At 38.3% G+C, this 12,163-nt stretch overlaps 1 protein-coding gene across 1 annotated transcript in view; it reads left to right on the top strand.

Annotated features, from left to right (window-relative positions):
- LOC134536867 (eukaryotic translation initiation factor 3 subunit A) overlaps positions 1-12,163 on the top strand; it is a 40,459-nt gene that overhangs the window by 26,403 nt on the left and 1,893 nt on the right. Inside the window, exons 10-15 of the mRNA XM_063376916.1 lie at positions 2,752-2,961; positions 5,988-6,329; positions 8,401-8,636; positions 9,152-9,477; positions 10,592-11,022; positions 11,133-11,188. Coding sequence (XP_063232986.1) covers positions 2,752-2,961; positions 5,988-6,329; positions 8,401-8,636; positions 9,152-9,477; positions 10,592-11,022; positions 11,133-11,188 — 1,601 coding nt within the window. The remainder of the gene's footprint in view (positions 1-2,751; positions 2,962-5,987; positions 6,330-8,400; positions 8,637-9,151; positions 9,478-10,591; positions 11,023-11,132; positions 11,189-12,163) is intronic.

Here is a 12,163-nt window from a genome sequence, read left to right as displayed (position 1 = left end):
TTGGTTTTTATTGAGTATGTTACTTGTAAGTATAAATTATTTAGTTAAAATATCTGAGCAGTGCGTGAAAAGCACTATGAATGGTGCCATTGTGCTACGTCTGCCAGATGTTAAAAAGGTTAGTACCAAGTATGGTTGTGAAATTTTTTTTAATTTTGTAATTATCAGTCAATCGTGCAACTAGTGGATAAAACTTTTAATGTGTCAAACACTCTCTTAAAAAAACATTTTTTTTTTCCCAACCTGTAGTGGAATACATCTCATTACAATACACTTATGCCACAATTTTATTTATTTATTTATTTTATTATCTTATTTTAAGTGGTGACATTAAGGAATGCTGTCTTGTCTCACACTTACCGCATAAATATTTATGAAATAGGTAAATGCAAGATAAGCTTAATAATTATAGCCTTGAAAAATGAAAAATACTTACAAATATAATAAAATAAAAACTAAATCAACAAATCACTAGAAAAAATAAAATTTAAACAAAAAAATTAAGCACATAAGATTTTCATGATTTACTTAAAGTATAATATATTAAAGATTGACTTATAAAACAGTTTTTGAAAAATCTTTGTTTCATTGCTATAGTTACAATGGTTTTAAAATTTTTCTGTTAGAAACATTAAAATAAAAACTAACCAAGCCATAAATGATTAAAAAAAATACAAGTACAGTAGAACCCGTTTATAGTGAACCCGCCTATAATGAATTCCCGTTTATTGTGAATTTCCGTCTCAGTCCCGCCAAAATGATGTGAGGTTATGTATTAATTTATTGGATATAGCGCACAACTTTTGTCAATGTTGATACGTTTTCCCGCGTACCACGAACAAATTTTGCCGACATAATGCACATTTTTCTCTATATTTTCATATAATTACAAGTTTTTTTTTCACAAAACGTCTATTCTGGATCACATTGAAGTTTTTCTCCGCAATACGCTACTCGATTGTCCACTGTTCATATTATAAACAAGTCGTATTCGAGTGGCCTCGGTATGCTACGTGTAGCCAGAAATGGTGATCAGTTTGGTGAAAATAAAAAATAGTTTTCCCTGCATAGTTAAAGAATGGGCGAACGCGTGTACATTTAATATGTATTCAAAATAAAAAATAAATTACCGCCACACAAATACGTATGTACATTATAGCAGCAAATTCAATATTTTTACGTCTCATTTTTATCGTTCACGTTTCGGACATTTTGATCGAGTAAGGTTCGTAAGACTACCACTAGATAGAACTCTGTGGACTAAATTTTTCCATAGAAAGTGAGAAAATTTCGTTCCAGCTTTAGCAACTGCAATACTAAATGATAAGTAGTGATCTTTGATGCGCCAGACTCGTTATTTTTCGTTTATTTACTTTTGACGGTAAAAAGAATTTCGTTTTATTAAGCTGCATATGTGCTTCAATAAGAAATACGTACATAAAAATGGGTGAAAAACGCGGTAAAAAACGTAAGGCATTATCTGTGCGAGATAAACTGGACATTATTGAAAAGGTAGACTTTAACCCCACTGTCCCGCACGTGTTAATAGCAAAGGAACTGGGAATTACAACATCCACATTAAGTACAATATTAAACAAACTGAACAATCTTCTTTCTCAAGCTGCGAAAATGTCACAGAGTATTAAATGCCTGAAAAAAGGATAATACGCCGATGTCCAAGAACCATTAGGTAATAGAAAGTTTGTACATGTATAGTTCATTAAAAATAATATCTGCATTTGCTCATAAAACTGTTGCTTTGAGTATTTCCATTCCTTCTTTTCTTGGCTTAGGCCTATGTGTAGTTAAGATTTTGCTTTTGAGTATGTATTGCCAATATAAAAGTTTTCCCAGATATAAAGTTTCCCCTCTATAGTGAACATATAAACTACTCCCTTCAGATTCGTTATAACAGGGTTCTACTGTATATTTTCTAATAATAAATTGATGCACATTCACGCGTAACGAGTCATACATTGCTGATGCCACAGCCAAACCTGATCATCGGAGTTCAGCAAGTGACTTGATAAAGTTTCCTGAAACACGGAAAGGGAACTTTGAAGTCTGCCTCGTATAGTTAATTACAGGTACGTACTGGCACCCAGCCCGGGCTGACAGCTTGCAGGACTGCAAATATTCAAACTGGTTCCCAAGACACCTCAATTAACTCAAACTAGGGATGGACATGATTTGTTTGGAGCTTACATCCCATTGAGTCTTACCTGGAACCCCATCATCATGTCCATCAGTAGGTCGTACGATCACTCGATCAGTCAATAATTTGTGCGTAAAATGGATTCACATGAAACGAGTGATTCTTCTCACAAATTTCTATATCTTCTGGCCAATAAGCTCACACATTTATGACGCAACTCGCCTTGCACTAACATGCAAAAAAAAAAAAACATGGTAAATTATTTCAAGTTCAGATTGCAACCGCAATTCCCTACAATTATCCGTAACGCTCGGCTGAATGAGCTGGCAGTAGGAGGTGCTCGGCGGATGTTTGAGTCTACCGCCAGTCCTCGACGTCGCCCTGGTGAAGTGTCTATTCCCCGGAAGGTCAGCTCATCCCTGAGCCGGCTGCAGGGCGTGTTGTACCGGTGTGTTTGTTCCCCCCCCGGGGGCCGGCAGGAGGAAGAGGAGACTGGCACCCAGCCCGGGCAGGACTGCAGAGCCGGAAGGTCAGCTCGTCCCTGAGCCGGCCGCAGGGCGTGCTGTAACGCTGTGTTTGTTCCCTGGGGGCGCCAGGAGGAAGAGGAGGCCCGGCGGCTGGAGGAGCTGGCCCGGCAGCAGATGCTGGCCGAGCAGAAGCGTCTGGAGCAGGAGCGCGAGGAGCGGGAGCGGAAGCGCCAGGAGAACGAGATACAGCAGATCAAGGACCGCCACCTCAAGGAGAAGATGCAGCAGATATCGCAGACCTCCCACGGCCAGAAGATCCTCAAGAAGCTGGACGAGGACGTGAGTACCGGCTGGCGCTCGTCCTGAGGGGGAACGAGTGCTGCGTGTTCTTACGCTGGTGGCCCTTTTTGCGAGTTTCGAACAGAGTTGATTCTTAGCGTGTGGAAGGCTTCGTGGGGAACATGCTAATTATTGTCTAATAATATTTGTGGTGTACTAGTTATTTTAAAAACTTTCTGTCACTTGTTGAAACATTTTATCATATTTGTTGGGAATTTGTATTGCGCGAGAAAGTTGTAAATGAGTTTTATGTAAATAAAAACCAGGTTTTTATGGTGTAAACGAAACTTGAATAGCGAGGAGAAAGTAATTTTCACGGTATATCTTGAGTTAAAGTATTGCAATACATTTAATGTCATGTAAATTTGACCTAAAGAAAATATTATTAACTGCGGGAAACGTAAATGAGAACGCAAGTACGGGGTTTAGCTTTAATGGTTTGTATTATCAGAGCTAAAATATATGTGAAACTAGTTTTTGGCCACAGTGCGAAATTCGAATTACATATATCATCTGGTATTTCGTAATTATACAAACGAATTAAGACTGAACATCCTATTCATGTTGCAGGGGATTTAAACTGGTTTGTAGTGACGAGGATTTTGGATTGACCGATGTATTGGCGAGGTTTCACCGCACACGGTGTTGTGGAGAGACCTATCAGATGCTTTTTTGTTGGGGACGATTTTGTTATAAAGCAGTTAATTGGACGTAGTTACGCAAAAAAGGATCCATACCCACACGAAACCTATTCTGAGTACCGTATTGGCCCGAATATAAGGCGACCCCGAATATAAGGCGACCTGCAGTTTCAGGAGGCCAAACAAATGTAAAAATAATTTTTGGTAGAAATTAATGTGAAAATTCATTAGACATACATTTTGTGTTGATAAATCGTTTTTGCATTTATGTATAACAATTAATTTATATTTATCACATTACTTATTTAAAATAAGTTTGAATGGCCTACCCTAAAAGTCAAAAGAAAACAATTAGAAAATATTTACATTTTTAAGTATTACATTAGAAATTTTTTCGTATGTTTACTCTAATGAAGCTGCATAATTGTCTTCTTCAGAGCTGTTTATTTGTCTAGAGCTCGTTCCCCGCCGTTCCACCGATGTGTGATTGTGTGATTGTTCATTTTTCACAGTTTACTGTATCTACGAATTTAAAATTTTTACAATGGCTATTAATCACTCTTAAAATACAGCATTTAACTTTCCGTTTGACTTAGGCTGTATCCGAATACATAGGGATGCGTCCTTAGCACACACATCCCTACATCCCTTAGCAAATGCAGCCACAATGTAGAGGACGCATTTCTAATGGATGGATAGTATCCGAATACTTTTACTACTAGCACCACCTGTTGACTGTCAGTCGTACTAATGTTCTCGCAGCCATTTTGTGTAGGAATATCTACGAATATTCAGCAAAACGTAAATAATAAATACCTACCAATTAAAAAATAATGTAACGTGTATGTTATAGATGTTAGCGATCCAAATAAAATACATTTTATAAATTGTAAACTTTAAAAATACTTATGAGTTTTGAATTATCCTTTAAGTTTAAATTCGTATTTTTATTATATTTATTAACGTCTTCATTTGTCTCTGTTTAAGTTATCACTTTCGCTTATAATGTTTTAAACAAATATTATGCTGAAAATCTGAAGTAATATTATACACAAACAAAATAAAACCCGATTCCGAAGCTAATGGATGTAGGGACGCGTTAGTGGATGCGAGTGTCGCATCCCTAGAAATCTCGAATTAGTGGATGCGTGAAGGGATGCATCGGCATCCCTTGTGAGAATTCGGATTCAACACAAAGATGGCCGCGTCCACTACGATGCACTTTTAGTGGATCCCTTAGCTAAGGGATCCATTAGGCCAGTATTCGGATACAGCCTTAAGCTACGTATTACCACAGAACAAGGCGTATTACTATTTAGTAGTGTGTTAAACGTAAAAAAAGCAAACAAAGAATGCATCTTGCCGGAACAAAACAAGTGGCTAGCTGACATGATGAAGCATACGGCCATGAATAACTCGGTTCGTGACCGCGTATATTTGTCCATATTACTCTCTGACAGAGAGAGTCTGTTCTATGAATTTGAAAGAATAATCTATTATAATTATGAAAGGTTTTTACATAAATAAAGAGTGGATTATTAAAATAGCTTTTGAAGCAACGTACCAAATTCCTGTTAATATGGCGTCTTCGTGCGTGTTCGGCAATGTTCGTTTTACAACAAAGAAATATTGTGGAAAGACAGTTGGCAGCCGTGAATTTCTAAACATTACATCCGAAATGTTTGTAAACGTAAACAATCGTTCTGAAAATAACTGTGATATTTTAGTACAAATATTTCCGTTAAAAATCTGAAGATAAATTACCGTAGATGTTAACACGCGATTGTACACAAAGTACAAATATGAATTGTGAAATAAAAGGTTGCCATTTTGAGATGCTTCAACATTCACGTTTTTACTCAAGAACAAATATTTTAATTTTCAACTTCAAACAATTGTGAATTACTGCAATATTAGGTGGATTTATCGTTTTTCCCCGTGTGAGGTAACAAAGTTTTAGTTAATATAAAAAATTGTGAACGTTTTGTTAAACAATGTTTCTACTGTAGCTTTCAGCTTGGAACTAATGTTTGCGGTTCTGACGTCTTGGGTGCGAAAATAAGGCGACTTCCAATTTTTGCATCTTTCGTTTATGTAAAAATGGTCGCCTTATATTCGGACCAATACGGTATTTTGGAGTTGAAGTTAATTATAAATTGTGATTCTCCTATTGATAACATAAATGTGGGTATAAATTTCAATGGTCTAGTATGAATACTGATGTAATAATAGCAAGGACGGTACGATCAACCTTGTACTATTTTAATTTATTTTAAAAAAAAAATGTAACAAAATTGTGGGTTGGTTCCTTTTTTTGCATAACTACGTCCAATTGCACGAGGTTCTAGTGTGTTAGCGTGAGACTCGTCGGCGTGTGGACGGCAGGACATCAAGAAGCTGGACGCGGAGCAGATCGCGGCCCGCGAGATGGAGGAGCTGCAGAAGGAGAAGCGCGAGCTCATGCAGAAGCTCAAGTCGCAGGAGAAGAAGGTGGACTACCTGGAGCGGGCCAAGCGGGTGGAGGAGATACCGCTGCTGCGCAAGGCGCTGGAGGAGAAGCAGGTGCAGGACCGGGCCTTCTGGGAGCAGCAGGAGGCGGAGCGGATCCAGCTGGTGGTGGGGGAGCGCGAGCTGGCGGTGCAGCACCGCGAGCGCCTGGCGCGCATGAAGGCCGACAAGGAGGCGTTCCTGGAGAAGCTTCGCACCGAGCGCCGCACCGTCTACCTGGTAACTACTAACTACCTTCCATGGCTCTGTACTGCGGGACGACCACGTTGTGGAAAGTCAAGGAGGGTTGAATTAGTAAGGAAAAGAAATTCTGAAGGAAAAAATAAAAGTCACGGAAATTCCCCAATGATGGCAATTTGATGGGAAAATTTCATGCTCATCTGTGATTGTCCAGACTGTGAAAGCCTTTTTTTTTTTCTCTTTATTTCAGAAAATTTCAAATTTATTTAAAAATAAATAAATTGGACGGGATTTGATATTTTAGTCTGGAAGAGTTCAGGAAATTTTGTTACAGATTTGTGTGGACACGCTATTAAAATGTTGTATTTTGTACTGTCTATTCAGTATCAACAGCTACAAATGTTCTTGTTTTCCCCCACGTAAATCTTTTCTCTTCCTTAATTTATATTATTTATTTTTGTGTTGGAACAAATGTACAAGTAACTCTGCTCAATGCTTGATAAATCACAGCGTTCATATTTTACACTTGTAAAGTATAATTTACAATTGAAATTTTGTGAGCACATGTTATCTTACTTGATTTTTTATAAGCAGTCATTAATCACTGTTCAAGTACTAATGATCCTAAAATAACCTGCAGGCCATTACTGCTCTATACTTTCAGAAAATATGTGATTAAAGTTGTAAAGTTTGTATGATTAACATCAGCTTGTTAATACAGTAGAACCCCTGTCATACACTTTTCAACGGAGGGCACAAAATTGGTGTATGATGCGGGAAAGTGTATGAAAAGGGAATGGCAATAATAAAAAAAAATTTCAATCTAGCATACCAGCCCAATGTCAGATTAAACTTAAATACATAATGTGTAAATAATTGCATCATATTAATGAAAGATATGAATTCATCATTATATATACATATAATAAAACTACCAGAAATGTAAAATACAGTCCATAATCAAGTAAAGCAGTCCTTTCTTGGAGAGGGGAAAGGTCACCAAGCCTAAATTAGAAATAAAAAAATTAGGCTATTGTAAAAAGAAAAACAGAAATTTTTGCTGGTTTGTTTCATTTTACAAACAACTTTATGCAACAGAACAATTTTCAATAAAATTTTAACTTGAGAAACGTAAAATATAAAACAATCCGATCGTAAGAAAACAATAACAAACAAGTATATTCAGTTCAAAGATTAATGAATGCACAAAATATTAGATCCGTGCCTTGGTAAATCGCGTGCACCATTTTCATAATCATTCGCGCCACTAGTCTCGCTTGGTGCTGGCCATAGATGCTAATAGCGAAGTGCACAGTCTTTCCGATACTATCCATATCTATGGTGCGATAAAGTTATTTTCTTACGTTTGCAAAGGTAAACAATGAACGTTTTTCAAAATAAAAGCATTAAAACGTAATTTATCAGGAGGAATATAAAAAAAAAATTGTGAATTTTAGGACTTTTCCGCTTCGTAAAAACGTATGAAACGGGAAATTAAAGATTTTATAAGTGTATGTTCCGGGAAAGTAAACCATTGTAAATATAGAACTTTCGGCGGGACCAAAATTAATCGGCGTATGACACGGGAAAATGTATGAAACGGGAACGTATCATCGAGGTTCTACTGTATTTATAATTATTATGGTGTGGCTTAAAAGTCTGCATTGAGGATTGTATAGGTTTTTTGTGTTTAAATATGTGCATTGCAGAATGTACCATCATTTGACAATGTATTTTTATAAATTTTTACAATTGATTTGAAGTGTAAAATAAGCCGTAGCTAAAGTTCTAATAATGGAAGTTATGCATTGGTTTTATGGTGTTTGAAATTTGTAGGCAAGTAAACACCATTGCTTCACCTACATGAAATACAAAAACACATGTACATGGTCATGCTCATGTAATACATACAGTTTTAGGGAAACTTTCTGTTGAAGTCTATTCCTGTCAAGTACAAAGAACTCGACATACGAATTGAGTTGATTTAAGTTACTCTCTCAACTCGGTTCAACTATTTTAGTATCGGTTCATCTTTGTTAGTGGTTATTTTTACACTTGCAACCAAACAATTATAAAGAGGTTGTTGTCAAGCACTGTATCTTGTGTGTAGGAGAAACTTAAGGAGTTTGAGAAGATGCTGGAGGAGGAACGTGAGAAGCGACTGGCTGAAAGGAGACTCGAGCGCAAAGAGGAGCGTCGTTCGAGGTGGATAAAAGAGCGGGAAGAGGAGGAACTGAGGAAGAAGGAAGAAGAAGAAAGGCAGAAACTGGAAGAGGAACGTTTGAAACGAGAGGAGGAGGAACGCAAGGAAAAGTTGAGGAAGGAGCAACAGGAGGAAGAATACAGGTGAGGCAACATTTGGACGTGAATATTACTGAAAGCACTCAAGAATTTCTGGTTTTGGGAATTGGGCAGAAATGTAATAACTTGGTTCCAGTAGTAATATCAGCGTACAGTCTATTACAGCAGTCTTCTCTGTGGTTATGAGAATAGATCATTTTTCTAAAAATTTTTGCAACAGTTTCATTGTGTGAAACTTATTTTTGAACTACTGAGAAATAGCAATTATTATTCCTTTTAACAGCCTTTATAAATTGAATTGTACTTTTAATATAGCATTAATACTATTGATTAATCATTGATGTGTTATATTTTTTGTGATTTTCAGAGTTTTTCACTGTTATCATATTTTCTCTTTTCATAGTCATCCAGAGCTCTTACCCATTGTCAGTTGTTTCTACGTGTACTTTTGCACAGTTTTAACTGACTTCAGTTGGCCTTCGGTATCCACGTGGATTTTCCTGTTACCGTTGATGTGCGTGTTTTGGCGTTAACCTGCGGGGGTGGCGCGGGGGGTCCAGGAAGCAGCGGGAGATGCTGGACCGGCAGGCGGAGAAGCAGCGGCAGCGCGAGGCGGAGGCGGAGGAGAGGCGTCTGGAGCAGGAGAGGCTGCTGCTGGCCCAGACGTCCCAGTCGTCGAGCTGGCGGCAGGGTCGCGGGGCAGTGCCTCCCCCTCCCGCACAGCTGCGCGACAGGGAGCCCGCGGAGGCCCCCCCTGCCACCCTGCCTGCCGCCGCTTTGCCGGCCGCCGACAGGTCTGACTGGCGCAAGGGCGGGGGGGGCCTCGCTCCGGCCGCCGCCAGGGAGGAGCCCCTGCCTCCCAAGAAGGATGCCTGGAGACCGGCTCGTGAGTGGTGTTTCCTTTCCTCCTCCTCCTTTTCAATACAGCCACCAATTGCCTCACTAGACTGCTGTGAATTAATTCCATGATCTATAAATTATATTGGGAGATTATTGTAAATGGCAGTTTTGAATGTGCCTTCTTACCTTTAATTTACCTTTATACATTTTTCGAGCATTCGGCAATGTGTCGCTGTTTATAAGTGTTTCTGAAGTTTCCCCCCCCCCCCCCCCCCCCCCCCCCACCCACCTCCAGTTAATACAGTAGAACCCGGATTTTACATTACCGGTACAGACTTTTACTCTTTCCGTTATTTGCACCATTTTATTTTGGTCCCGTTTTAATCTTGTTTGATGCAATGAATTCCCGTTGATTACAACGTACCTACAATCTGCTTGCTGCAATTTCCGTTCCCCCCCACAATGATATACCTACATAAATTTGTTATTCCCCTGTGTTTGTCACATACATCATGTTTATGCAAAAAGATTATGTTTGTGTTCCATTATATTAATTTTGATAGGGTATTACAATGTAGAGTAATAAATAACTACTATACTGCTTTATCTACTATATTTTTTAAGTTAGTAAGACACCTCTTTGCTAACAAATGAAAACTAAGACCATACCGACGAAACTAACCTTCAAATGAAAATAAAAAAGTGGATTGAAATTGGTTTATCCATTTGGGAGCTACGATGCTACATATAGACACATAGACGGACAGGCTTCAAACATACAACACCCATCTTTGTGTCAGGGGCTTAAAATTAAATGTTACATTGTTTTTTAGTTATGATGCACTACTTCAAAATGTGATCTATACTTTATAAGTATTGCGACCCTGCTCTGTTTAAAAAGTTGGTTTTTAATGAACACATCTTGTTTGTAATGCATTAACCCCTATTTTATAAAAAAAAACTTTTAAAATTTAAGAAAATAGGGATCTTGTCATCAAAAAAGATAGTGTAATTTCCTAATCATGGACAATTACTACAACAGTTTTGCAAATATAGTTTCATTCTGTTGAAAATTCTACCATCTTGCAAGAATTATGCAGAAGACTTTTTAGTTTGCCATGGATTAGTGAGTGTAGACTGGAATGATCTTTTGTTGGCAGCTCGCTCGGAACGTGAGCCGGAGGCGAAGACCGACTCGAGCTCCTGGCGACGAGGCAGGGACGGAGATGCGGGCAAGGATACTGAGCGAGACGGCGGGGGCCGGTCCTTCGGCGACCGGGATAGGAGGGGTGGTTTCGACAGCGAAAGAGATGGCGGTAGAGGTTTCGAGCGCGACCGTGAGGGTGGAAGGGTTGGTGGGTTTGGTCGTGACAGGGATGGTGGAAGACGTGGGTTTGGAGACAGGGAAGGCGGAAGAAGCGGATTCGGAGATAGAGAAGGTGGAAGAAGCGGATTCGGAGATAGAGAAGGTGGAAGAGGGGGTTTTGATCGTGACAGGGAAGGTGGAAGGGGAGCCTTTGATCGTGATGCAGGAAGAGGTGGTTTCGACCGAGATAGAGATCGCCCTTCAGACCGCAGCGGTGGCAGTGCGGTAAGCATCCAAGTTATTGGATTTACATTCCCTGAATTTATATAATGTAATGTATTTTACTATAAATGTAATAGTTTACTAAGCATAGTCCCTTCTCTGTTTTTTTTTAGTCTATGGGTAGTTGGAGAAGCAAGCCTGCTGAACCTGAAGGAGATGATTCTAGAAGGTACGGGTGCAAGTGATTAATCCTAGTCTATGTACAGTGTCACTACTAATGGCATCATATATGTAAAGTCCCAACATTTTCCCTATAAGTACAATTTATTTACTTCCTGTGTAAAACGGTACACAAATTATGTATTTCCTGCTTATATTGTTTGTTTTCTCAAATTCAAGAAATGTATAAAAAAATATTTTTTAAACGTCTGTGTATTTTGTATATCACAAGTACACATGTTTGTAGTTACGTGTGTTGGCACCTTCATCTTGGAAACCAAAATAAAAGATTTTTGCATTTCTTACAGGGTTTCATTTATTTCATTTGTAGATATGTAGTAATCCACATAAACCACATGTTCAAGTGGCAGAGTAATTGGATGTAGGCATTTCCATTTAAAACTCTTATTGTGAATTGTGAGACAATTTTACATAAATGTGGCCTTGTCTGTACTGTAAAGACAAAGAAAAAGGCAGCTAGAAGTGCCATGAAGTTGAAGGAAAATTCTTGACTTGGTTTTAGCAAATTCGTGCATAGATTGTACCCATCAGTGTTTTTAACTTGAAATTGGTTTATAATGCACGATAAGTACATTGGTAAAGAAATTGAAGCACTGACAAGTGCTAAATCAATATTTCCTGCCTGTAATGTTTATTCCTGTTGATCCATTGATAAACATTATAACAGGGTTCTACTCTGCGTAAATATAGTTAGTTCTCTAGTTAAATTCAGAGTTATATTTGGGGGACCAAAAAGCTTAGTATATGGGTGCTTTTTTTAGATCTGGGAGATCCCACTCCTCATCAATTGTGAACATGGGTCTTCTGGTGGGCTGGAGAACAGCCATATCTATGTCTTTACAATGACATCTATCTCTATGGGCTTTTGATACTCTCGATATAACACCAGTGATAAAAACTAGTAATTATAGAATATATATATATTTTTGCTTGGTTAAAAGTATCATTTTAAATCATTTAATGT

Source organism: Bacillus rossius, chromosome 11 (assembly GCF_032445375.1).
Source record: "Bacillus rossius redtenbacheri isolate Brsri chromosome 11, Brsri_v3, whole genome shotgun sequence".
Classification (NCBI taxonomy): Eukaryota; Metazoa; Arthropoda; class Insecta; order Phasmatodea; family Bacillidae; genus Bacillus; species Bacillus rossius.
The sequence above is the reverse complement of the archived record's forward strand: the minus strand, read 5'-3'. Positions and strand labels throughout refer to the sequence as shown.